The sequence below is a fragment of the Suncus etruscus genome, chromosome 16, assembly GCF_024139225.1.
Source record: "Suncus etruscus isolate mSunEtr1 chromosome 16, mSunEtr1.pri.cur, whole genome shotgun sequence".
NCBI classification, from domain to species: Eukaryota; Metazoa; Chordata; class Mammalia; order Eulipotyphla; family Soricidae; genus Suncus; species Suncus etruscus.
The window spans coordinates 67,308,116-67,335,995 of record NC_064863.1 but is presented as its reverse complement, the minus strand read 5'-3'; the positions used below and the strand labels follow the sequence as shown (position 1 = coordinate 67,335,995).

Sequence of the window (27,880 nt, the reverse complement as noted above, 5' to 3'; positions counted from 1 at the left end):
TGCTATTTACTTCACTGTCAGAGTTGCCCATGTTTGGTTGCTTGGTAAGAGAGAAAGCCTCTAATCAGTATGAATTTTGAGGACCAGAAAACAGAAAATACAGGGTTCACTTAGCCTTTTCCCTGAGGGCCAGAACACTGGGAAGGACTAAAAAAAACTAGCAGAAAACTTTCCCTTACCTGAGATGCCTCGCTGGTCGCGGGTGGTGACAAGATTGGAGCAGACATGCTGATGTCTGTAGATGGACTCAGATAATAGAAAATGCAAGTTGTGTAAAGGCATGGTAGAAATGAGGGGCAGCATTCCATCCTGGTGGGGGATCTGCACGGAGATGTGGATTCTAGGAGAACAGAACAGGAAAGCTTAGCTGTAGGCTATAAACTTGTACTAAGGCACAGTTCCTTCTCACATTGCAATGTTTTCACCAAAGAAAGCAGCATTTCAAAGCTTTCCATGGAGGATTTATCTCCAAACAGGAGGGAATGGGTGCATATGTTGAGCTGTCATCTCCTGGAGACATCATCTGGACTCAGAACTGAAAACAATCAAGCTCTGTCTTTTGTTTTATGGCTTTGGGTTTTTTTCTTTTTTCTTTCTTTCTTTTTTTTTTTTTGTATATAAGAAAAGATAGCATCATAACCACAAATTACTCGAAAGCTTTCTTTTGCTTTTCATGAAAGCTCTGACTTCTGATGAGCTAAAGGTGAGGGACTGATAGGCATACAACTCTCCTTGCCTATATAGTGAATGTTGCTGGAGTTAGAGAAAGGGAAACTCCTATTTTTTTTTTAAATGTATTTCTGAATTAAAAAGATACTACTGAGGTTTTTAATTTTAAGGTTTCACAGGAAAACTCTTAGAAGAAAGTATATTTCACTGCTCTTTATTGTCTTGCCCTAACTGAAAATGGCTTTCCCTCTCCTCTTTCAAGTTCTTGCAATACCTTGCACTGGACATGAGATTGTGCTCTGTGGCACGTTCTCCCTTGATATATGTCCCTCAGTGATTAGGAGCCTGAATGCAGGAACTCTGCAACTTATTTATGTTGGCTCCTATTTCATGTATGTTTTCAAGCACTGTTTATCTTGCCTCCCACTATTAGGATACGGACTATTTCCTTTACTTCTTTTGTTTCTCCAGAGCATGCAGGATATAATTCTAAATAAAATATGAGCTTAATAAATATTGGCTAAGATTGCAACACAGAACAGAACTGTACTTATGGCAGCAATTTTCCATTGGGCAAGCTTAAATTTTCAGCATGTTTGTTGAAGAGGTCTTTAGGGTTTTACAGCTTGTCGCTCAGAGCAAAGATGCATATTTTAAAGAGGTCACAACCTTGGACAATCAGTAGAATGTCTCTTACTAGGAAGAGGTTAGTATTGTTCTGGGCACTTCTTTCATTGTCTTTTCATATAACTGAATTTCAATGTCAAAAAAAAGAGAAGAATTTGCATATTTTTGGTTCCATAATTCAAATCTTATTTTCTTCAAAACTAAGCTTCTCATCAAGGCACAATATAGACATAACAAGTCTAAAGGAAAATGTAAAATACGTATTAATTCTTTTTTCACAATGTAAAATTTAAAGTATCTATTTACATCAATATAATAGTGGTTCAGGAAAATTAACAAAAGTTCTGTCCACCAACATACAGTTTACAACTCAAAGGACTGGAGCTATGATTGCATAGGGAAAACCTGGGTTCCATCCCCCAGCATCACATGGTCCCCTAAGCAAAGAGATAAGCATAGCCCTTAGCACTGCTGGGTGTTACCCCCAAACAAAGATAAACAACAAAACAGTGTTGATGCTCATTGGTTTGTTAGGTATCTAGAGAGTGCAATTTGGTGCCATGAAGTACACATACAAAAGAATCATGACTCTGCTCTTACCACTACTCCCTATGGGAACACAGAAAGTATGAGGGATGTTAATGTGCAGAGAAACACTTAAGTGGGTGCTGGAGAAAGTGAAAGGAGGTTCTCCCAGATTAAACTGGGTAGGAAGGTGAAAAAGTTATTGGAAGAGATATCACAAGCTAGGTATAGCAGAACAAGATTGAAGTCCAATGAGCAGAAGAGGGTAGTGGGGAATTAGAGTTAATAGCAGTAGCTTGGCAGAAGAATGCAATCTAAGATGGTTTAAAATTTTAAGGAAATTTTATATGGTTCTCTGTGGATGAACAAGCAAGTGAAGATGAGGCTATGAGGCAGTGAGTCCATTCTGACTGAAACTGAAAATTTTACACATGCTATGCACTTGTTACTAATTATTCATTGACAGAAGCATCCTTCATTGATCTGTCCCAGGTAAAAATATGAGAAAGATGGCTGGAGATTTACTTCTCCTTTCCTTGTGGAAGATTCTGGCCTCTGACCTGTTTGGATGCTCCTTATGCTTGACATCCAGGTATTTCAAAGTCGCAATGAAGGACTGAGCCTGGAAGCCTCTAGCTGTCCCAGCTACTACTGGGGTGTGGCAGATAGCACTGTCTGTGCCAATGGTAACGATGTTGCTCCTTAAGGGGGTCCCCACATGGCCCACCTTGTCCACAGCCTTTGCTACACAACGTACATGGAACCTCCGGCTGAAGTAAATGCTATCCAGGACCTGTCAGGATAAAAAAGGAAGGCATATGTATGTGGAATAAATAGCCTTTTACATTGTATCTTCTGAGTGGTATGACACAGATCCTAGAAAAAAGTAATCTGTGAAGACTACCCACTCACCAATCTATCCATCCAGCCACATAGCCACTTGCCACCCACCTATCCATCTATCCATTCATCCATCCATCCATCCATCCATCCATCCATCCATCCATCCATCCATCCATCCATCCATCCATCCTTTCACCACATAAGTATTGACTTTCTACCAGAAATTAGGAATGAGGACTAAGCATTGAGGGAGTCAATGAGACAGGGAACAAGTAGACATATATATTCTTAGTAAGATGCAGAGATGACTGTTCTTCTGTTTCTCTTCAGCTGGTATGTTGGGGGCTCTGGGCAGGGCAGATAGCCATAGGCCCCCCTGGGCTGACCACTTAGTCCAGGGGACTGGGATACCCCACACCAGACAGGTCTTCAGGGCCACGCCTGGTAAATCAGGCCCTGGGGGGAGGGTGGGGGGGGAGAAATTCCTCCCCTTGCATACTATACCCCACTCAGGAGTTCTTTTCTTATTAGTATTCATTTTCAAAAGCATATATATATATATATATACTTTTTAACAACACCCCAAAATATTCTTAATTCTTGACTGTTTCTTATCTTACTTTAACATTATGTATAACATAAGGATCACTCAACTAGCTTTTCCCCTTCCAGCAAGTCTCCAAGTGACTCTTACTGAGGGCATAGTAGCAGGATACAAGAGAGAGATTCTCTCCTTTGTGAAGTTCTTTCTTTCTAATAGATTATTTCCATTCCCAAACCCTATGACCACATGTTCCAAAAGTATAGTAACAGAGACTGAGAACTTGGTCTATTATCTATGGGCCTTTAAGTCTTTTTATATTATTTCACATATCAAGAAATACAGAAGCCATAAGAGTGTTTAATTCAATCTACGTAGAGTCAAAGAAGGTCATCAGATTCTCTAGATTATATGTGAATACACATAGGGAAGAATATACGAAGAAAAAGCAATTGCTCGGTTTGTGTGTCATAAACCTCCCACAAAGCAATCATACAAACTTATAAATTCTCCCCATGAAAACAATTATCATTGAAGTTCATTAAAAATTAAAGAAAAAATTTCCAGTACAATTTTTAATTAGCTGCCAACACTTTATTTATTTATATATACATGGACTTATTTCAGAAGGGATTTGGGGCACCTTATAAAATACATGCAATGCAATGGTATTAAATAGGTAGTTGAAGAAATGAAGAAAAGGCAAAGAAAATATGGTAGAGTGAGTCAGTAATCCATTGCAAAAATAAAAATAAAAAGAATCTATAAATTTGGTAAATATTCGGCTTACATCAAATCAAACAGAGAATTAGATACTTATACAACTTAAGCAATAATATCTTGCCATATCAATTTTAACAATATAGAAAACAATTTAAATTTGGGAAATTTAATTTGCTCTTCTGGTCTTTCTGAGCAAAGTGTACCAAAAACAAGAGATAAAAGTGACCTACTTTATCTCTAGTCCCTATTTATGTCCAAGAGCATTCTGTCATTATTATACCAACCCATGACAATGAACTGTGAGTAAAATAGAAAAACTGGAGAAATTTTTATTTCCAAAATTATTAAATGAACCTGTTTCAATCAAATGTCACTGGTGTTTTCTATGTGCCCTATGTCATTGGTGTTTTCTATGTGCTGACTTATTTTCAGTCCTGCCTCTAGAGAGATGAGAACTCATTTCCAAGTTGCCACAAGCAAAGTAGTCAGTGTGGATTATTCTCGACTTCTTTAAAGACTACATTGTGAACTTCATTTCTGGTCTTCACACAGAGATTTGTAAAATGTAGATCATTCAAATAAGCAGCTTTTTCTTTTGCTTAATAACTGGCTTACACTATGGGCTATCAATATGCTGGCTACTTTGGGGTACATAAATATGAGGAAGACCTTGGTGAATTTAATGATTTTTTTTTGTATGGTTTTGGGTCAGGAGATACTTCTGGCTCAGTGCTGGAGCAACACTCTATTGTTGAGGTATCATGCATTACCTGTACCGAACCCAGGCCTCTCACGTACAAAGCATGTACTACAGAACCTGAAAAAAAAATTCCCTGCTGGATCCCCACTCTATGTGTTTAATCCTATTATACTATTGAACGATTGATAAATTCTGAGAAGTCATTATTAATTGTACTTACCTGGAATCTATGATTTATACTTACTTTCCCACTATGCAGATCTTTTTCTGGTATCTTCCAAGCAGTTCCAAGGACCATTCCCAGTGATAACCAAGTAGGCCAATTGATTCTAAACTTGAGCCCACTGATGCAGTACCATTTTAGCCCGGTGATGTTGGGAACCAACAGGGCTGTACTTGGAGGTACCTAAGGAGCTATGTGGTGACTGGGACCAAATCCAGGCCCTTATGCATGCGTGCCATGCACCTCTAACCACTGAGCATCTTCCCTACCCCTGTAAATCATTGTATTTTCTGATTCAACAACTTACTTTTCTTTTCTTTTTAAAATAATTTCTTTATTTAAGAACCATGGTTACAAAAATGTTCATACTTAAGTTTCTATCATAGAATATGTATCACCCTTGACTGGTGCAATTTTTCTGCCATCAATGTCCCCAGTTTCCCTCCCTCTCACCTCTCCTCCATGTATCTCTGTGGCAGGCATTTTGCTTCTCTCTCTCTCTATCTCTCTCTCTCTTTCTCTCTCTCTCTCCCTCCCTCTCTCTCCTTTGTTTCTATCTTTTTCCTTTGTTGATACTGTGCTTTGCACTATTGTTAATGAAGGAGTATCATTAATCCAACTTTCTCCCCTTTTAGCACTCAGTTCTTGTCCAGAGCAATCAGTTCCAATTTTCATTGTCAAAGCAGACAATTCTCTGACTGCACTCACTGCTCTTTGTGGCAAGCTTCCTACTTTGAACTGGTCCATCTGGCCTTTGTCTCTAATGTTTATAGATATTATTATCATACTGACTTTTATTTTTTTCTTATGTCCCACACAACGGAATACTATGCAGCCATTAGGAAAATAAAGCCTTTAAATCATTTAAAATTAATTAATAATTATTATTTGTATTTTTCTGGTCACACTCAACTGTGCTCCTGGCTCGATGCTTGTGGCTCACTCTAGGTAGGGCTCAGGAGACCATACAAGGTGCCAGGGAGTGAACCTGGGTAGCCACAAACATGACAAGTGCCTTGTCTTCTCTACTATATTTCCAGTCCCCAAATCATTATTATATGAAATTTCTTAATGGCCTGTTGAGTAGATAAGTGAAAAAAAGATTATTTTTCATATTGGGAGTCTAAAGTTTTAGAGAGACTAAGTATCTCTACACTTACCCATAGGCAAAAATCAGGATTCATAAATAGATCTTCTAATAACCTAGTTGTCTTTTAACTCTCTATACCCTATTCCTTGATCTTATACAGAAGAATGGAAATCCTAGGTATAAACTCCGTAACTGCTTATTTATCTTATACCAAATGCCATGCTGGAAACTTTAGGCCTTAAAGTTTAGGCAATTCATGAATCTGAGCAACAAAAGCCAGTTTTTTCCCTGGTATGATCAGACCCACTCTGCAGACCTACCATGTGGTTGACACTTGTGAATGGTGTGTTGTCAGTGATGGTTTCAAAGGGAGATCGGGCCCCATTGCCATCTGTGGGGGCAGCCACTTCCCAGCTGAACTGCACCGATGAGTGGTTGATGCCAGCCTCACTGCAGCGCTCTCTCATGATGGCATACTTGGGGAAGTGGGGGTCGCAGGGAGTGACACAGACCAGTGGGTAGCCTGGGGAGGGGGATTTCTTGGTTCCTTCCTTGGTAACCTCTTCCACATGGTCATAGTCGGCAAGGGTGACAACCTGAAAAGGAGCAATAACTAAGTTTTATCTGGGGTTGGGATTTGAGAAGGCCAAAAGAACTAAGGTTCCCCTCCCAAGGATCCCTAAGTTAATCACTTCTCTTGAAACTGAACAAGTTTTGATAACATTGCTGGGTTAACCTAAAAATGGCTACAGATTTTTAGTGGTAGAGAAGATCCTACTGCCTAAGTTAAAAGTGTTTTTTGTTTGTTTGTTTGTTTTTGTTTTGTTTTTAGGTTTTTGGGTCACAACCGGCAGCACTCAGGGATCACTCCTGGCTCCACACTCAGAAATGGCTCCTGGCAGGCACGGGGGACCATATGGGATACCAGGATTCGAACCACTGTCCTCCATGCTATCTCTCCGGCCCCATAAGTTAAAAGTTTTATTAGCTCATTAATCTCATTCCCAGTCATGTGAAATATCTTTCACATGTGATACTGGTACCAAAGCTGTATCACAAATGATAGCTGCCAGTTAAAAATTGCCTTAAATTGTTAATGGTAGGTAGTGGCCAATTTGGCAAAAATGAAAGTAAATAAAGATAGTATATTTATTATATAATAATCAAAGACATATCTTGAAAAAATCCTTCTATAAGATGAGATTATCTAGGTGGGTTAGAAGACTTAGTTTTTTGCTTCATTATTATGAGCTAAATTTCTCTTGCAACCTCTATGCAGTATCCTCTAATAAAAAATTCAATGCATTCATATACTTCATCACCAAACTAGAAAATGTGGGATGGCATCTGTACACTGAACCCTAAATATGTGGCATATATGTAGGAAAATCAACAGAGGAAAGTATTAATATTTACTTTTCTGGCCCCCACCAAAGAAATGAGAAGATCATTGTATGTTACTTTTGTCTTTGTTTAGACTAAGGTAGCAATATAATTTGGTCTTACTATGATAACAGACAAGGGTCTCTCACCTTTAGCATAGTTGACATTTGTGTTAATATTTCTTAGTTATTGGGGTAGCCATATGCATCATAAGATGTTTAGCAGCATTCAAGACTTCTACCCATTACATATTTATTCTACACAGCCTGGAAGTTGAAAATTGTGACAACCAAACATGTCACTAGACGTTGCTGAGTGTCCCTTGGAGGTGACAGGGTAGAGCAGGGAAAGGAATGAGCTCACTCACTTTTGGTTGAGAACCACAACAGCTATCTGTACTTTTATGAGCTTTTGTCTACTATCCACTAAGGCACAGAAGCACTTAATTCAAATCAAGGCAACTCACAATGGGTGGTGCTGGCAGTATAAGGCTTCCAGCTGCCTCCTGGTCCAGAATTGTCACTGTGGCAGTGGTCACATCACCAAGAACTGCCTCCAAGGGGTCATCTGGACCAAGGACTAAGGAGAAAGATTCATGCCACTCCCGGTCTTCATTGGACAGAATCTCAACTTTAAAAAAGATATGGTCCATCCCTTCACAAGGACACACAGAAAGAGAAAAAGATACCATTAGGTGATCTACTGGCTTTCTGCTACAATATGCCCTTTCCTCTTAGAAGCTTTATATAAATGCTGTGCTGCTGATAACCATAGCCCCCTCTCAAGCAAAGAATGTTTTATAGACCAAATTCTACTTGTAGTAGAGGCTCAGTATTGCAAATTTACTATTAAACATGGGGTGAGAATTAATGGTCCCTGCCTGACACCAGCTAGTGGTAATAAAAATCTATGATCCAAAATATACTCCACCCTGGGTTTAAATTTTTTTTTTATTTTATCCTTTTACACTTAAGAATAAGCTCCTGTGTAGCAAAAACTCAGAGGCGACTTGTCAGGTTTTTTTTGGCCTGTTAGGGGAAACTTTAGAGCCTTTCTCTTTCTGCCATGCCCAGAAATCAGAGCTTTCCACTAGGTCTGGGCAAGAGCCAACACCACAGACTCATGTAACTATCGAAAAATAGGCACAACTAGTAGAAAAATTCATGAACATACCAGCCTCGCACGTAATTGCACTGCAGTATATGGAGAGGAGGCAGTGACAAGTCTTCTGCCCTGCCGAAGCCCTGGGGCCTGCTCACATAGACCCACCCCAAATGGACCTGTCTCAACTCCAAATGGCCTAGTATCACTGCATCTCCTGTTATTTCTGCAGATTCCTTCCTAGCTGCCAAACATTCCTGGTATGGTAGTTCTGTGGCTGACATCTCCAGGGAGCTTTGGAGCCAGGTCTGTTGTTCACCTTCCACCCTCACCTTTGCACCTTTGTACTTCCAGATGACCCTGGAAGCTACATATGAGAACTAGAGCCTTCCTTTATGTCTGAGCAAGTGGCCAGCAAGTAACTCTTAGAAGAGAGGGCCAATAGCAGGAAAAACTCATGGGCATACTGATGATGCAGCCAGTTGTACTGGTGCTCTTCAGAGGGTTCCAATGAACCATAGCTATTTTCATATAAGCTCATCAGTTCAGCACTACATATCAACAAATGTGTAGACGTGGCTTCACAAGCAGCAGAAGATACCCCATAATTTTAATTCTGATTTCCCAGTAGCAATACACAAAATATTAAGTAAATTGTTCTTATCTGCCATGGGGTAGGCTTTGGGAAGCTTGGGAAATTGATGTTGGAAAGAATTTTATATTCATAGTGGACTATTGAATGCCAGAAAATAACTGTATAAAAACTATAAATTACAGTGCTTAAAATTTTTAAAATTTAGTTAAAAAATTAAAAAATTCTCACGTCTGCAAAAAAATATGGAGGAGAAACAAAACAAAAACAAAAATGAAAGCTACTTTCTCTTCTAAATAATCAATCCCTGAAACTATAAATACTTCTGGCTGTTGCTATTGCTCCTTTCTTTCCTCAGATAGCTGGACTCTCTACTTCTAAAAAGCCATTTGTATTTCATCACATAGTTATCGCACCCCGTTTCTTATTTCAGAATTTTGTGTGTAACTTTTCATTATGTAATTTTTGCATGGTATAATTTAATCATCATATCACTTATAAAACAAACAGAGCAATACCGTGTTCACTTAGTGGCATAGAGATGTACCCCATCTTTCTGCAAAAAAAGGCATAAAATCTGCAAGAATTATATGGAAATACAGGCCTCTTTCTTCAGATCATCAGGTAGAAATATAACAAGTAAAGACTCTTAAATCTGAGATACTAGGCAGCTGAGGAGGAAGAGCATTAGCCCTCCCAGTCAAATAACCCAGGCATACTCCACATGATATTGAACCTTCCCATGTTCAGTGGGATGAGACAAAGCACTTCTCTTGTTTCTGAGGTATCCATTCTTTTTCCTCTACTTGCTGACTTCTGTCAAATGTCTAACACCATTGCCCTTTTCTTTCTGACTCACAAATGAAGTCAGTATCCTAGCAGACTTCAGCCTGCTTCACTCTGTGAAAGCAGACTTCCACAGCTCCTGAAACTTCTATGAAAAAACCTAGCACACAAATTAATCCCTTCATTATCTCACACCTTTCCTTATATTATTTAATTTATGACATTTAAAATGACCACTAAACAGGTCATATAACTTTCATATCATTTATCCCTGACTCAGTGCCAGTCTAAGATGAACTATTTATTTGGGATCATACCTGGCAGTACTCAGAAGTTGCTTCTGCTATTGCTTGAGGGAAACATGATATGCCAAGCATCAAATCCAGTTCTTCCACATACAAATCATGTGCTTAGCTATCTCCCTTGTCACATCCCTCCATGTTTGAAATTCCACAACTTCTTTCTCCTAGTAAGTGTTAAACCATTTGAATGCAGAGATTGTGATATCTTTCTGTATTTTAGTAATCTGAGTTGCCCAGCACACAGTTTGATGTATCAATATCAATGTATATCAATATTTATTGAATAATAGTAGTCACAGACATATACATAACTATATATAATTTTAATCAAGTTCCTCGACTCAAATGAATCATTGGTCAATGGGAAGAAATTCTTTTAAAATGAAACAAAACCTCCAAATGTTCTGAAGAAAGAGACCCATTTATTTCTCATCTCATGCTATTTTGGCTTTGCTTTTATATTAGTATCATACTCAAGTTCTCAGAGGATCACTATAACAGTACTCAGTGGGGCAGTACTCAGCATAACAGTACTCAGTGCCAGAAGTCAAACCTGGGCTTCCTGCATCTTGTGGATATGCTCTAATTCTCTGAGGTATCTCTCTGGCCATCTCATGCCATGTTTATTAACTAAAAATATTTCTGTAACTGCAAGTACATGCTGAGTAACTACTAATTATTCCCCCCCTTTTTTTGTTCATTCCTTTATTCCAAGGATGATACATGATATTTGCCTCTCCTCATATATTGAGACTGGTTTTCAATTACCTGGACTGAACTTCAAGACTCGACTCTTTGGGTAATAATCCACGCCAGACTGGGCAGAGCCATCCCTTGTGCTACAGCGAACCTTGGACGTCCTGTTCTGATCTCCTCTGCGAATAACCTTGATGTTTAGGATGGCCATGGCATCTGGCCCTGAGGGTTCTCTAACTTGATATGCAGCTTCTTCAAACTCAATGGTTGGTGCTAAGGAAACACGGTTAGAAAAAGAAGCACAAGTTAAAATAGCACAAAGAATTCGGATGCCCACAGAAGCACCTTGTGATGACAAGAGAAAATTTTTCACATTAGTTAACAACACAAAGGCAAGATGTCTTGCAGTCATAAAAATAAATCAGTATTCATCCCCCCTAAGCAATGGTAGGATAAAAGAAATTTATCTTTGAGAGTGAAGGAGTTGTTCCTATCTTTTTTCTTCTTGGAGGTGGGGGCATACTCTTCAATGGCTCTGCACTCATGAATCCCTCCTGGTGGTGCTCAAGGGATGAAATGAGATGCCAGGGACTATACTATCTATCTTTCCAGTCCCAGTAGTTGTTTCTTATTAAAAAACAATGCAGGAAGGGAGATATTTTTAAGCACGATGAAAAGCATGCTGCCTGTGTTTTCCATCAGGGTATTACAGCTCACTAAATATGTTGAAATTTGCACAATTTATCTAGGGACTGGGATATAGAGAATCCTCGATAAAAAATCTATTGATCATATAAATCAACTCTTCTTATGAAATGTGAATTGATAGTTTGTAATTTTTCTTACTTCTTCACATTTACCAAATCCAGCTCTTCATTTCCGGTCTTTAGAATTTCCTCCGATGGCTCTTTTTCTCCTACTCTTAGCCTTTCATAATGTCCCACTGTTATTTAATTTGGAGTGTGTGACTGATCTAGTTTGAGATTCTTTTTGTTTGTTTGTTGGTTTTTGGGTCACATTTGGAGGCTCTCAGGGGTTACCCCTGGCTCTGGCTCAGAAGTCACTCCTGGCAGGCTCAGAGAACATATGGGATGCCAGGAATCAAACCGGAGTCAGTCTGGGGTTGGTCATGTGCAAGGCAAATGCCCTACCGCTGTGCTATTGCTCTGGCCCCCAGTTTGAGATTATTTTCTCATTTCTAGGGTATGATTAATATTATGCTAATTTACACCAAAATTTCAGTGAACATCTTGTTTTCTATTATGCTTTCATGATAAAGAATGGCAATAGCTATAGAGTGAGATAAAAGATGGAAAAATTGGACCAGAGACATAGTTCAATGAGCTGATTGTATGTATTCTATGGGGGTTACCAGGTTAATTTCAGGACACTGCATATGATATTCTGATGTTAAAGATAAGAGTAGTTGCTGTGTACTGTCAACTGTGGTCCAAAACCAAAAATGGGAAAGGTGAAAACAATTATAAAACTTTAAATATTTTATGTACAACATAGATTAGTGGGGAAACTTCTAAAGTCTCTGTGTTCACTTTTCCTTTGAAATCCCATGTTACTTGAAACTTAAGGGTTTTACACTAACACAGTCAATTTGATCTGCTTGAACTTTAATTATTGTTTTTTTATAACATAATTATTCAAGTCGGGATTGGAATCTAACCTTTGGCTAATGATTAATTCAACACCAAGACTATCCAACATCCAAGTTAGTCTCTAACTTATTATCACAAGCCCTAAGATTCCTATTGACGAGAATAGTACTATCAAATCAGGGAATATTAGAAAATTTGTATTCCTAATCAGATTCTAAAACATGATTAAATAAGGTTCATATTTAATATTGCTATTTATAGCTTATATCACTCATTTTATATTTATAATAAATATTCATGTAAAAATATATAAATATTGCAATACAGTTATCAATAGACACTTTCTTTGCAATTGCATTTTTAACATCAATGATAATTACATTATTGTCCAAAAATCAATTAATATCCTACGACCTAAGAGCAGCTAAGGGTAGTATCTTTGTTACCATCTTCATCATTGGATATGGTGATGGTGGCCATGTTATTTTTCCCAATTCTGGCTCCACTCCAGTGGTTTCCAAGAGGATGACTGAGGTAGACCTTGAACTCTTCCTCAGGCTCAAATATCGAGTCATCATGGATTGATACAGTACAGTTCTTCATCTAAAGCCAATGGCATAAGATAAATTAAATTTTGTGGCAAGATATCAACAGCCTTCATGTTTTCCTAGAAAGTAATCTTTCTGTACAACATGAAAAAATCAACACAAATTTAGAAAGATCTAAAAAGACTGGGAACATAATTCCATTTATCCAATCTGGTCACCACAGAAAACAACAACAAAGACAAAGAACCACCTGAAAAAAAAAATAAGATCTAGAGATATAGCATAACAGGTAACGTGCTTGCCTTGCAAAATGTCAACTCAGATTCTATCCTCAGCTATGCATATGATCCCCTGAGTATCTCCAAAAGTGATTCCTGAGCACAGAGCCAGAAGTAAAGTACTGAGCACATCTGGTCATGCCCAAGACAAAAACATAAAGCAAGCAACAACAAAAATACCAACAAAATGTATTAGAGTGTTATTTCAAAGTCGTGAATATATACTTTGCATGCAGGACTCTTGTGTTCAATCCTGAGTATTGAGCTGCCCCCTGAATGCACCAAGAAGAACCTTAAGCATGGCTGGGTGTGGTTCATAATAGCAAAAAACATAAAAGCATCCAAATGGTGTAATTTATAAAGAATAATTCTTATATCTTATAGCTCATAAAGTAAAGTAGAACACTGTATATAAGACATATATAATTGTATATAAAACATATATTTTATAATTGTTAGTCATGAGTTATGAAACAGAAGAGCAATAAAACCCACTAAAATAAACAGAGAGAAATTTGTCTGTTTCCACCCTTTTCCTGGGCTGACCAAATACATTTGCGTATATAATATGTAGATTTATTTTGGTTAGATGTTAACATAATAATTATACTTCCTGGAGATGTGAATTTGTTCATTTTTCTTTATACAAATTGAACGGCCTTCTGAGGAAATCAGACTGGCTTCCTGTTAGGCAAAGAAATCTCTCAGTGCTGCAGAACCCTCAAATCTGCTGCCAAATGCTGTCTCTCCTGAAAAGTGCTGACTACAGAATTTCTGCAAATGCAATCTAAATTTCTATTTGATGGGAAAGAAATTAAGTGTTTCCCTAACTAAATATCCTCAACTGAGAATTGTATTCTTGAGAAATGTAAACTAACATTACAAGATTTTTAGACAGCAGAAATCCTCTAATAGCATACGGGGTGATTATTGTTAGTTGAAACACTTTAAATTAATTAAACACCATATTTTAAAGGATTTGTGGGTTTACAGATGTTTCATCCTCTTGCTTTCTATGTTATAGTAAACAGCAGAAAAATAATCTATGGGCATTTTAATGTGGCTAGATAATCTAGTTTACCTTCTGTTTTTATTTTCCTAACTTTCCTACAATAATAGTTTCTTGGGGATGAGGAAATATTTCAAAAAGCTTAGAACACATGCCTTAAATACAAGATTCTTAAGTTTGATCCTCACAGCATGTGTGTGTCCCCAACAAATGACTTCCTTTATGGAAAGCATGAATTCAGTAAAATCCCTAAGGATTTATATATATATATATGCATATATGCATATATGTATATATGTACATGTTAATGAGGGACCTGAGAAATAGCACAGTGAGTAGGGCTTTGCTTTTCATGCAGCAACCTGATTTCAATCCCCGGTATTCCATATGATCTGCTGAGAATACTAGGAGTGATTTCTGAGTGCAAAGCCAGTAGTTACCCCTTAGTTCTGCTACAAAGTATGGCCCAAAAAACCAAAAACCAAACCAAACAAGAAGTCATGTTAATGAATGACAAGTTCCAAAGACTTATCAAAGAAGATAAAAAAAGTGTGCTATGAATCATGTTAGTGATCATAGACTAGGCTATATTTTATTTTATAATTATATTACATTACAAACTGTCTCTTGGATAGGCAGTGAATCCTTTATGAAATTAAAACAAATATAGACATGTTGACTAAAAGTTGAAAGATTTTATCTGTAGTATTTGTATATGTCTTTAAATATGTGTTTCAACTTGCCACCAGCAAGACTCCCATAAAATTCATAATGAAGGCAGAATATTTATGAGCTGAAAATCAATAAAATATAGAAAACCAAAGAAAGAAGATATCAGAGATTAAAGAGGAAGAATTTGGGGTGACCCAGTGTAGCTAAGATTTCCTTATGCTAAACTTTAAAAATATGTAATCATAAAGCAAAAACTCTGATACATTATTTGATATCAAAATAAAAGTATTTGGGTGTTCTGTAAGAAAGAACAGAAAATATTTTTATAATAAATAAATCTCCTGAACTGGCAAAGTAGTAATACTGAGAAAAATAAAAATAAATATGATAAGACGGTAAGAATGAAAGCAACTCTCACTAGTAACAAAGAAAAACCAATGCATTTTCATGAGAGGAAAACCAATTAGCTATCTAGTAGATAAAATAGTAATCAATTGAAATGTACAAATAAGATGCTTTTATACATATTTCAGTAGCAAAAATTTAAAAGTGAGTAATGCTAAGTGCTGGAGAGGATGTAGGGTTATCTCAAACTTAATGCATGCTAGTGTCTTTCTGCAAAGCTTTATGACACTATGTTTTCAAAGTAAGCTCTTTAAGGTCTAGATCCCAAAAATGTTGCCATTGAATGAATCTCTCAAAACTCTGAGCCAGGAAACTAGAGGTGAAAGAACTAGAGGTGAAGAAACAAGAGGGTCTAGGCACTTGGCTAGTGGTGGTAGTGGTGCATAGTAACTTTGCATATTAAACCTATAAATGTATGCACTGTGGTAAGCCCATTGGCTAAACTATGATCAAAACACCTTTTTCTAAGAAATAAAAAAGAAATTTCAACAGGAGTCGAAAGTGGCCACGCATGAGACTATGCAATGTAGCATTACATATCATGATAGTGACTGAGTTACTGGGTTAATAATGACTTTCCTCATTGTTACTGAGAATAAACAAGTAAAATACAGTAAAAGTGCATGAAACGTCATGCAACAGTTGGAAGCAACTGTGGATGTACACAAAGAGACTATGGACAGAACTTAAAATATTATTGGGTAAACACAGAACAAATTTAAATACAGAATTAAAAGTTATACAAATAAGGGTTAAGGAGAGAAATCAAAGGTCTTGTGTGGATGGATGCTTTGCATACTGGAGGCCAAAGTTTTATCTCAAGCATTGTATATCTCCCCAAGTTGACTGCCAGGATCAAGAGCCCAATCCCCAGCACCAGACAAAATGTATGACCTGAGCATCCACAGGCATGGCCTCAAAACAATGCACTTGGGCTGAAGAGATAGTACAATGGATAAGGTCACTCAGCATACTTTAAATTTCCAGCATCCCATAGGATTTTCAGAGCACCCTTAGGAGTGATCCACAATGAAAACTCAGGAGTAAGTACTGAGCACTGCCAGGCATGGCGCCCAAACCAAACCAAACAAACTAAAAACAATGCATATATAAAACAAAGTATTACAAAGAACAAATAATAAATAAAGAGTACACACTAAGAGTAATCAATTGATGAGCACTCAGTTGGGGAAGGGAATGGGTCTGGAGAACAGAGGTAAGATAAAATGAATAAACAAAATAAGAGAAAGGCTCTGGATTGACCAGAAGACTATGTGCATTGAATTAAACAGTAAATGGATTTAAGAATCTAAAACCGAGTTGATCTTCAAGCCTGTGATTTCCCTTGAACAAGTTTGTTGCTTGCTTGTTTGCTTCTTTGCTTGCCTATTTCTACTCTAGAGAAGCCTGTATTTGAACGTATACCTCTCACTTTTTCTCCCCTTGAGATAAATCTCAATAAAAATTAAACTGCTTCATAAAACAAACAAACAAACAAACAAACCCCTGAGATCCCCAAATGGAGGACTACAATTCTCATTCAATATCTACTTTTAACCTACATTCATGCTGCAGGCCTTGAGGCTGATGTGATCAGATTCTTAAGGGGATCTGGCATTTCTCAGGAGTCCCAGATTCCAAGTACATCACTTCAATTAGAGAACCCCTACCAGCTTTAATCAGGTCCTCACTAGAATGCATATAGTTCTGAGACAGGGGACTAAGAATGGAGAACTATATTGTCTTCCCCTTCATCTGGGATTTATAAACCTTCCCCCTGCAACCTTTTTGTTAAAAATGAATTGAATCACCATGAATCACCAAGTTACATAGTTATTTGTGATTGAGTTTCAGGCACTCATTTCTTTTATTTTTTTCACATTTCTTTCTTTTTATTTTTTATAATTATCTTTATTTAAACACCGTGATTACAAACATGATTATAGTTGTATGATTACAGTCATGTAAAGAACACCCCCCTTCACCAGTGCAACATTCCCACCACCAATTTCCCAGATCTCCCTCCTCCCCACCCCCCCACACCTGTAGTCGAGACAGGCTTTCTACTTCCCTCATTCATTCACATTGTTATGATAGGTTTCAGTGTAGTCATATCTCCAACTGCACTCATCACTCTATGTGATGAGCTTCATGTCATGAGCTGCACCTACCAGCCCTCATCTCTCTTGTCTCTGAGATACTGTTAAAAATGTCTTTCATTTTTCTTAAAGCCCATAGATGAGTGAAACCATTCTGCGTCTTTCTCTCTCCCTCTGACTTACTTCACTCATTTCTTCACCAGTATTTCATTTCCTCCACCAATGTACCCAGCTTCCCTTCCACTCCCTAACCTGCCTTTATGGCTGGTACTTTTTACTTTTTCTTTTTGCATTTATGGCTTGTAATACTGTTACTTAAGGAATATCATATTTATCACTTTATTTCCTTTCAGCAACTATTTCTCACCTCACTGACTACTTCCACCTATTATTGTTGTGGCCCTTCTTGCCCCAGACATTAGGTATATAAAATAGGTTTGCAAATATATTTATGATGAATCACACATTTATTTGAAAAAAATTTATAACTTTCATAATGAACTCCATAACCCCATGTGGAGTTTAAGTCCACAGCCTAAGCAGCTGGACTATAGATAAACATTGGTGGCATATTTATCTATAATCTACTTGCATATTGAGACCTCATTATTTAGATTATTTTAAATTGCCATAGTACTACAGAGTACCTAAATGTACCAGCTCAACTAATAACATGTGTATTTGGTCTTAAGTAGGAGATAAAGACAGTAGCCACTTTGAATAGATAGTACATCATTTTGAAAGAAAAAATTCCTAGGAGGTTCAGAACTTGTCTAAATTACTTCAGAATGAACAAATAAAGGTATCAAAGGAAGAAGAGAGTTCCATATTTGGGCCACCATAAACCCACTTACCTTGTCCCCTTTCAGAAAAGTAATCCGGGATGAATCTGAGTTTCTTCGCTCCTCAAAGTCCTCCATAACCTGAGCCGAAAGGGCTTGAGTGTAGCACCGCACTGATGACTCATAGCTCAAGTCTCCACTCCGGATAATAGGCACATGCAGGACTCCATCCTTCTCTTTTACCAGTAGCAAGTCCTTGGCAAACTGCATGTTGGGTACTGGTAATCAGAGAGAAGGTGGTGGTATAGTTAGTGGGAGGGAGACACCAGGAAGAAATAGATCTGTCAGCCCTCACAGCCCTTGGACATAAAAGAGCTGCTAGGGCTAAGATAGGGGCTTGTAGACACAATCAGTGCTCCTCAGAATAGGGCAATGTTTCTAATCTGAGTGTGGTTCTAAGAAGCAGAATGGCCACATTTCACACCTGCTCTTATTGTTGTGTGTGTGTGTGTGTGTGTGTGTGTGTGTGTGTGTTTAATTTTGTTTTGGGAGCACAAATACAGGCCTTATTCCAGGTAGGGCTCAGGGGACCATATACTGTTCAAGGAATCAAATCAGAATTTGTCACATACCAAGTAAGCCCTGAAACCCTGTACTAGCTCCCTAGCTCTGTATATACTTTGTTCAGCTACACAGTGTGGTCACCATACTAAGCAAGTAAAGAAAGGGCATAGTAGAAGAAACTTGGGTGACAACTTCGCACTCTGAAAAATTCCCTTAAAGCTTACAATAAGAAAAAAGGACAATGCCTGATGGATGCTAAATGAGCATGTGCATGACATTTTTCCTGGGTCAGTGAGGAAAAAGGAAAGAATAGGGATGTAGGCAGGGAGGAAAAAAACAGTCCTGATTTAAGACCTCTTAGCATCAGTAATTTGTTGGCACATTTTCTAGTGTAAAATAAATCTTCACATTGTGAGATCACCCCAGGCACCGTATTTTCAACCCCAGGTGGGTCTGAAGAAGGGTAGTTGTGAAGAATTAATACACCAAGCCAGTCAGGAAAGTCATGGAATCAGTGGCTTCTCTCCTAATGGTCTCTCTATATGCCAAGCCAAAACTGACCTTATTTTTGTTCTCCAATACAAATTCAACCACTTGGGAAGGAAGAGTGAGATCTAGGTGTTTTGGATAATAGCCAGGTGCCATCTAACACACTCACCCTTTCTGTTCAGAGCAAAAAAATAAATTGAGAAAGGCGACAAAAGATTTGTTCTATTGTTCTCCACCAGAGGTGGGAATCCCAGATCAGTACTTATAAAAATTGGTGGTTATTTTGCATAGGCACAGTAAAATTTGGCACTAACTGTGTCAAAGGTTAGATTGTGCAAATATCATTCTCAAAACAATCAACTTTTTTCAAATCCTTGAATTTTAAATATCACATATTTTCACAGTCTTCTCTGAACATAAGAATTAAAACCTTGGGGCCAGAGCTATCACAGAGGTAGGGTGTTTGCCTTGCACACAGCCAACATAGGATGGACCCCGGTTCAAATTCCGGCATTCCATATGGTCCCCTGAGCCTGCCAGGAGTGACTTCTGAGTGAAAAGCCAAGAATAACCCCTTTGTGTTGCGGAGTGTGACCCCCAAAAAGCCAAAAAACATAAAAACCCAAATTAAAACCTTTTTGCAGATACGCTTAATTTGAAATTTTTAAATATTCTTACACCGAGCACTGTAATATGAGTCCAAGTTCCTTTTCTATAAACTTCTCTAAACTAAATCACATGAATATTTCTGCATATTTATACAGTTTGAAAAAAGTTTGCTAAAACATTCTCATAATGAACACTATAATAAGAATATATAGATAGTATCCAAGTTCCTTTTCCACCGACTTCTGTGGTCAAGGACATTAGATATTTTTGCAAACATAATTTGTGAATAAGTTTCTAAATGGTATACACTATTGAGCTATTGAGCAATTATAAAACATTCATTAGGATAGCTGAGACCCATTAAAAACCTAACAACATTATGCATTTACCAGGACTGTGTAAATTAATATTAAATTGCTAGAGTTGAATACAAAAAATTCTGTTTGCAGTGAGCATAGAACGAAAGAGTAGCTATTAATATCTATGCAGGTAGAACACACAGTCTAACCAGCAATATAGTGATCGATGCAAATAGGATCAAAAGATAAACCTAGAAGAAAGTTGCACGAGGTTCTGAAAACAGCTTTTCCTTAGTTGGGCTTCAGCTGAGCTTGGATTCTCTAACTTCTCCATTTCTGCCTTCTGTGGTAGGCTGCTGTGGTCTAGGACAGAAAGTTCTTTGGTATCTGGGCTGGAATCTGGGTGGGGAACCTGCTCATCTTCCTGCTGTTGATCCCCTACAGTGGGGCTTTCTCTTTGACTTCTGCCCCATCAGTGACCTTGATAAGCTGAAGCAGGTTTTGGGGGATGCTGAGGTCCTTGTACAAAGTACCTTTGGTGGCCTTGGGACTGCCCAGTCTTCAGTTCTCTCCTCTTCGTTGCCTGCTTCTGTGCCACTGGAAGGGGCCTCTGCCACATTCAGATGAGGGGCCATATGCACCACTGTTCCAGTGAAGGGCACTGCACACTCAGTTCAGTTCAAGGAGGCCATCATGGTCATTATTTACCAGATGGTCAAGTCACTCATCATTGTCGGGGTCTTCTCAGGTCTCTGGGTCACTTTTTGAGAGTCAGTTGTAAAACAAATCCTCCGGTTGTGAAATCACCCCAGGCACCGTATTTCCACCCCCATGTTGATTAGGTCTGAGGAAGGGTAGCCACGAAAATTAATACAGCAAGCCAGACAGGAAAGAGTCCTGGAGTCAGCAGCTTCTCACTGCGTGGTCACTCTGCACACCAAGTCAAAACTGACTTTTCTTTGTTTCCCCAGTACAAATTCAACCAGGTGAGTAAGGGTAGAGTGAGTTCCAGGTGGACTTTTATATATAAAAGAGCTAGGTAAAAAGAAAGAGGAAATTGGGGGAGTGCCTTTGTTTTGGGTAATGGCTGGATATCATCCAACATCTAGTGTCATACAAAGCCAGAAGAGACCTAGATTTTTAAGAATTATCTCCAAAACTTTAAGGAAGCAACTAATTAAAATAGAATAAAGGATAGCATGTGGTCAAGGGTAGACTACATGATTGACCTATACAAGGCCTTGTGTTCAATTATCAGTAACATACACACACATTAAACCTTTCAAATACAAACAAAATACATCCATGTGCTAAAATTGATGATTGGCTTAGTTTTTTATTTCTGTTGCGTGTTACCTGTTCCTTTAAAACTTATGATGCTAAAACAAAAGCTTTGGAATGAAGAGGCAATCCTAGTTGTGGTACTTATTAGTTGTATGACAGACGTAAGTGGCATAGATTTGTTCAGAATCTTGGGATTTTACAAACATATAAATTGGAGGTGTGGACAGATAGTACAGGGGTTTAAGTGCTTAATTTCCATGTGATCAATTTTAGTTGGATCTCTAGCACCATAAGTCCACCAACCACTGCCAGGACTGATCTTTGAGAACAAAATAAGGAGTCTGTGTGGGTATGTTCTCCCAAAAGGAAACATAAAAATATATATATATATAATTTATATATAAAATATATATAAGTTTTAAATGCTAATATTTATTAGCATTTATTAGGGATTTTAATGGAAGACAATGAAGAGGGTTTAATAGATATCAGGCACATAGCAGGCACTCATATTTTCATAGGAATTATTATACAATGGCTTTTATTGCCAGTACCCCAGGCTTATCAATTGGAAGAGTCCTCTTCCCTCTCACTGCAGTGCCTAATAGATTATAGTAGGACCTACCAACATAAAATCTTTCCTTGACTACCAGTTATTAATGTTTGAAAAAACAAAATGAAAGATAGTTCACATGCTTCCATTACTAAGTCAAAACTTCTGCTTTGGAGCTGGAGAGATAGCATGGAGGTAAGGCATTTGCCTTTCATGCAGGAGGTCATCAGTTCGAATCCCGGAGTCCCATATGGTCCCCCGTGCCTGCCAGGAGCAATTTCTGAGCGTGAAGCCAGGAATAACCCCTGAGCACTGCCGGGTGTGACCCAAAAACCACAAAAAAAAAAACAACTTCTGCTTTATTACTTACAAAACTTACTACTTTATTACTAAAGTAATAGTCACCACTTTCCTAGATGTATCCTGGACATTTCCTCATTCTGGCTGACCTAGCCTGTCAAACTAGAAAGGATGAAAGGAGGGGAAAAAGGAAGGAGAAATGCAGGAAAGAAGAAAGGAAAGGAGGGAGGAAGGGAGAAAGAAAAAAGGGGAGAAAATGAAAAGAAAAGATGAGTGGAGGAAGAAAGAAGGGATGGAGAAAGGAAGAAGAAAAGACAGAAGAAAGAAAGGAGCATCCAAGTATTCTTCAAGAGTATGTAGGAAGCTCTAGCTTAATACAACTCAGGTCTGTTGGTGATAACACAATTAAAATAAAGTCTCTATCTGGATCAAGTCTAAGAATTAGGGGCCTGCGAGGTGGCGCTAGTAGAAGTAAGGTGTCTGACTTGCAAGCGCTAGCCAAGGAAGGACCGTGGTTCCATCCCCCGGTGTCCCATATGGTCCCCCCAAGCCAGGGGCAATTTCTGAGGGCTTAGCCAGGAGTAACCCCTGAGCATCAAATGGGTGTGGCCTGAAAAACCAAAAACCAAAAACACACCAAAAAACACTAAGAATTACCAATTACTACTGAAAAATACAAAAGCAACTAGTAAAACAGATATTCCTTTAACAGTATGTGTTACATAAAGGAAAGTTATTAATAATGTTGGTCTTAGGGCCTGCATGTACTAAGGGCTCTATTGTCCTAGCCAATGTCTGTGCTAATACAAGGTGGGTGTCAAGGACCTGGTCTAGTGCAGAGGGACACCTATTGCCATGTTCAAATTAACATCAATAAGGAAAGTTCACTGCATATGGCTGATGAGCTAGTGATTTGGGTTGATTTCTTTTCTGGCCCCATAGGCATCTAGTCAGATGAGAAAGTTTAAAACATATGCAAGCATCTTGTCATATGTTAAGCAACTCAAATTTTATTTTGTAGCTGTTCTTTTAATTATTTAACGAAATTATCAGCCTTTCTCCTTAGGCACTCTTGAGAGAGGGTGGGGAGGGAGGAAGGAAATTCAAGGAAAAAGGAACAGATATAAAAGGAAAAGAAAAGAAAAAGGCAAATATTTCTTCTGATTGATGACCAGAACAGTCCCTATTAGTAAGGGAAAAAAAAATCTATGGCCTTGGTCTCAGAAATGAGAGAGACTATGAGACCAATGAAGTTAGGAGTAAATTTATAAATGTGGTACATTCAAAGGGCCCAGCACAGGTCACACATTATGTTAAGTGCATTGTGTAAATTGTTTTGTATCACCTTCTCAACAACCCTACAAGTCTGTGGGTGCCTGGCTTGGAAGTAAGTTCTGCCCACCTGCATATTCCTTTGTCCTTACATTCCAGAGCAGCACATTACCATTAGCTGGATACCCCTCTTTGAATGCATTTGGGGTGTAGAACTGCCTCCCCCAAACTATTTCAACCACTTTCAGCCACCTACAACTGTGCCCAGCAGATACTTTTTTTTTTTTTTTTTTAGTATAGGGCATTTACTGTCCATGTGTCATCATGTTATATGAGAAAGTTTTGTGTCCTGAAAGAGATCAGGAATTCTTCAGCCTTCCATAATCAATATAGGACTGAGTACTTAGACACACAAGTAACTGACAAAGGAAATGCAAATACCATTGCTTGGAATTTGATAAGCTCTTCATAGGATTTATTTATTTATGGGAAAGGGAAGAGGCAAAACACCTAATGCTGGGGATCAAAATTATACCTCAAACATGTGCTCCATGTTTTTGAGGCTGTTCCCCAATCTGGTTTAACTTTGATTTCATCTCCGCCTCTGACTGTGATCCTAAACAACTCACCTAACTTCCTTTCCACAAACTGAAGGTTAGAGATATTGTAAGATTTTCTACTCCACAAAATGCAAGCAAGCACATGGAGAAAACTTAGTGTAAGCTATTAAAACTTATCTATTACTGTGTGGAAGAATTAACCAAAGTTAATTCTGGGCATGATAATAGGTTCCTGAAATGGGTTTTGGAATTTCTCTCTGTGGGATAATTTTTTGTTTCTTTTTTAAAAATGATTTTATTTAAACAGTGCGGTTTACACATTGTTCATAATACATAATATATTTTTAGTTACAAAATTGTTCATGCTTGAGTTTCACTCATAAAACATGTAACACACTTTACTTTTCTTGCCATCAATGTCCCCACTTTCCCTCTCCCCCACCTTCTCCATATGCTTGCTGCCTCTGTGGAAGACATTTTTCTTCTCTCTCTCTCTCTCTCTCTCTCTCTCTCTCTCTCTCTCTCTCTCTCTCTCTCTCTCTCTCTCTTTTAGACACAGTGGTTTGCATTATTGTTTTTGAAGGAGTATCAAGCATTATCATTTTATCTACTCTTAGCACCCAGTTCTTGTTAGGGTGATCATTTCCAACTATCATTGCCATAGTCGTGGGATAAATTCTTGATGATGATGTATAGATGTATCCTTAATGAAAAAGGAGAAATGCTTTCACATTTTAATTTTCTAAGCTTGCAATGCTGAAGTACATCAATAAAATGGGGAGATCAATCTAAATGGAATCTTCCTCATTGATCAGAGTTAAATGAGGTTTATGTATATTACTTATGTTCCATTGACAAGTCTCATAAACTATACATGTATCATGTATCAGGAAGAAAAGATAGAACATGCGGTAAAATCTATGTGGCAGATACCATGATATTTTCAGATTTATCTAATTTAATCCTTTCCAGAACCTTGTCCGGTAGGCATTTTCATTAATTATAGGCAAACAAAATGAGGCTCAGTAACCTCGAGCTATTGGCGTAAGGTTAAAGAGCAATAAAGTGGTGAAGCTAGAATTTTAGAACCTGTGAATTGACATTTATTTTCTACTTTATTCAAGGGAAATTAACTATTTCACATGTAAAAGAATCAGAAGACTTTTCAAAAATAAAATGAATAAATGGTTTGCTTTCATTTTTTAAAATTCATTATAAAAATAATACCAGAGATTCTACTATATCTGAACTAAAAAAGACCATGTACTATAGTATATAAAGCATAGACTCAGAGCCTGAACCCCTAGAATGTGCACTGGTTCCTATATCCTCGATTTTTAGTGTAATACTGGTGTCCCCATTCCCAGTCCTCTTATTTACAGTAGAGAAATTATGATTAAATAAAACAATGTGTAGAAGTTCATACTAAACTCTGAAGTCACATGTAATATAAAATATCATTACTGTTATAAACTTGTTCTCTGTTCAAAAATTACCATTCACAACTCAAAAACCCAAATATACATCTTCCAGAAGGAAATAGAAAAGAAAAACATTACTTTCTGAAGGACAATGTTAAGAAAAGAAAACGACAAGAGGTTAGGATAAAGTATGTTTAAAAAGCCAGAGAAGTGGAACAGTGGATAAAGCCCGTGCCTTGCATTGACTGACATCAGTTTGATACCTGGTACCATATATGGTTTTCTAAGCACTGCCAAGAGTGATCCTTGAGCACAGAGCACGGAGAAAGCCCTGAGCACAACGCCAGAACTGAGTCCTGAGCACTAAGTGTGCCTTAAAAACATAAACATATACTTATATTTTCAAAGTATACGTATTCGTTCAGAATTTGTACCAAAGTAACAATAAGAGGAGCAATTAAAAAGCAATAAATATTTGAACAAATGATGTCACCAAAGAAGATGTAAGTGCGACAAGCAAGCGCCTAAAAAGATTTCATTGTCATTGTCACTAGGGAAATTACCTTAAACCACAGGCTATCCTAGGAACCTATTATATTAATTAAAAAAAGTTCACAAAATCTTAACAAAATCACATGTTGGTGATGAGGTGGAACAACTAAATCCTTATGTATTACTGTTGATAATGTGAAAGGTTACAATCACTAAGGAAAATAGGCTAGCATTTCTTCTTTTGGGGGGGGGTTTGGGTCACACCTGGCAACGCTCAGGGGTTATTCCTAGCTCTACACTCAGAAATCGCTCCTGGCAGGCTCGGGGGACCATATGGGGCACCAGGATTCGAACCACCATTCTTCAGTGTCTAAGGCAAATGCCCTACCACTTCACTATCTCGCAGGCCTCACAGCTAGCATTTCTTTATAATGTCAAACACTTACTACTATGACCCCAAATTCTCTGATCTTAATATTTACCCAAGATAAATGAAAAAATCATATTCATAAGAAAACCTATATGAAAATATTTATAGCATTCTAGTCATCATGGGAAAATACAGAAATAAAGCAAAATATTGAACATGTAAATATATTTAAAAAGCCTGTGATATGTAATACTAAGCAATGATAGTGAGGAGCCATATCATACACATGGAAGATGCTCAAGTATATTATTATTTTGTGGGGTTTGTGGCCACACTTCATAGTGTTAGGGATTGCTCTGGGCTCTGCTTTCAGGGATAACTTCCATCTATGCTCAGGGGACCATATGGGATGCTGGGGATTGTCCTTGGGTCAGCCACATACAAAGGCAAGTGGCCTATCTGCTGTATTATTGCACTGGCTCCTCAAATGCATAATAATAAGTGAAAGACACTTAATTAAAGATGCTACACTTACATGTGTCTATTTATATGACATTTTAGAAATGACAAAACAAGGGACAGTAAACAGAACAGTGATTGGTAGGGATTGGGATAGCGAAAAGATGACTCCAAGGGGTACAGGATTGTGAGGTATTCAAACTGTTCAATAACTTAACAGGGTAGGAGGCATGCTATCGTGCATTTGTAAAAAACTAATGCAATCTATAAAGAAAGTGAACTTTTATGCATTAAATTTTAATGTAGTTTTAAAATAAGATGTCAGGGCCTGAATGGTAGTGCAAGCGGTAAGACGTCTGCCTTACCTAGGACTGACCGCAGTTCGATTCCCTGGCATCCCATATGGTCCCCCAAGCCAGAAGCGATTTCTGAGCACATAGTCAGGAGTCACCCCTGAGCATCACCAGGTGTGGCCCCCCAAATATAAAAAAATAATATGTCATTTTGCATATCCACAATAACAGATATAGATATCGTATCTAATCCTCTATCTGCTTACCTCCATATTCATACTCCAAATATCTACTTCTACTTTCACATTCATATCACACATATGATACAACAAAATCACTAGTTACAAATGTTGTGTATACAGAAGGGAATTGGAGGATAAGGAGACAGAAGTAGAAGAAAGAACTCCATAATATAATTTTTACCTTCTTAGTCACTTGATTTCTTATAATATAGAAATTAAATTATTGGGGCAGGAGCACTAGAAAGCAGGTAGGGCATTTGCCTTGTTTGATTCCCGGCTACCCATATGGTCCCCTGAGAACTGACAAAAGTTCTTCTTGAGTACAGAGCCTGGAGTAACTCTTGAGCATTGTCACATATGGTCACAAAAGAAAGCAACAAAAAAGAAATAAGTAGATTATTAAAAATAAAGAAAAGTATTAAAGATCACACTACTATGTTGCCTATTCCTTCTTCAGTGACTTCTCAGT

General features: G+C 37.9%; 1 protein-coding gene across 1 annotated transcript in view; it reads right to left on the bottom strand.

The window, feature by feature from the left end:
- FRAS1 (Fraser extracellular matrix complex subunit 1) overlaps positions 1-27,880 on the bottom strand; it is a 377,453-nt gene that overhangs the window by 34,935 nt on the left and 314,638 nt on the right. The window contains 7 exon segments of the mRNA XM_049789877.1: positions 180-340; positions 2,382-2,614; positions 6,262-6,537; positions 7,791-7,978; positions 10,874-11,074; positions 12,858-13,014; positions 18,277-18,482. Of these exon segments, the coding sequence (XP_049645834.1) occupies positions 180-340; positions 2,382-2,614; positions 6,262-6,537; positions 7,791-7,978; positions 10,874-11,074; positions 12,858-13,014; positions 18,277-18,482 (1,422 nt within the window).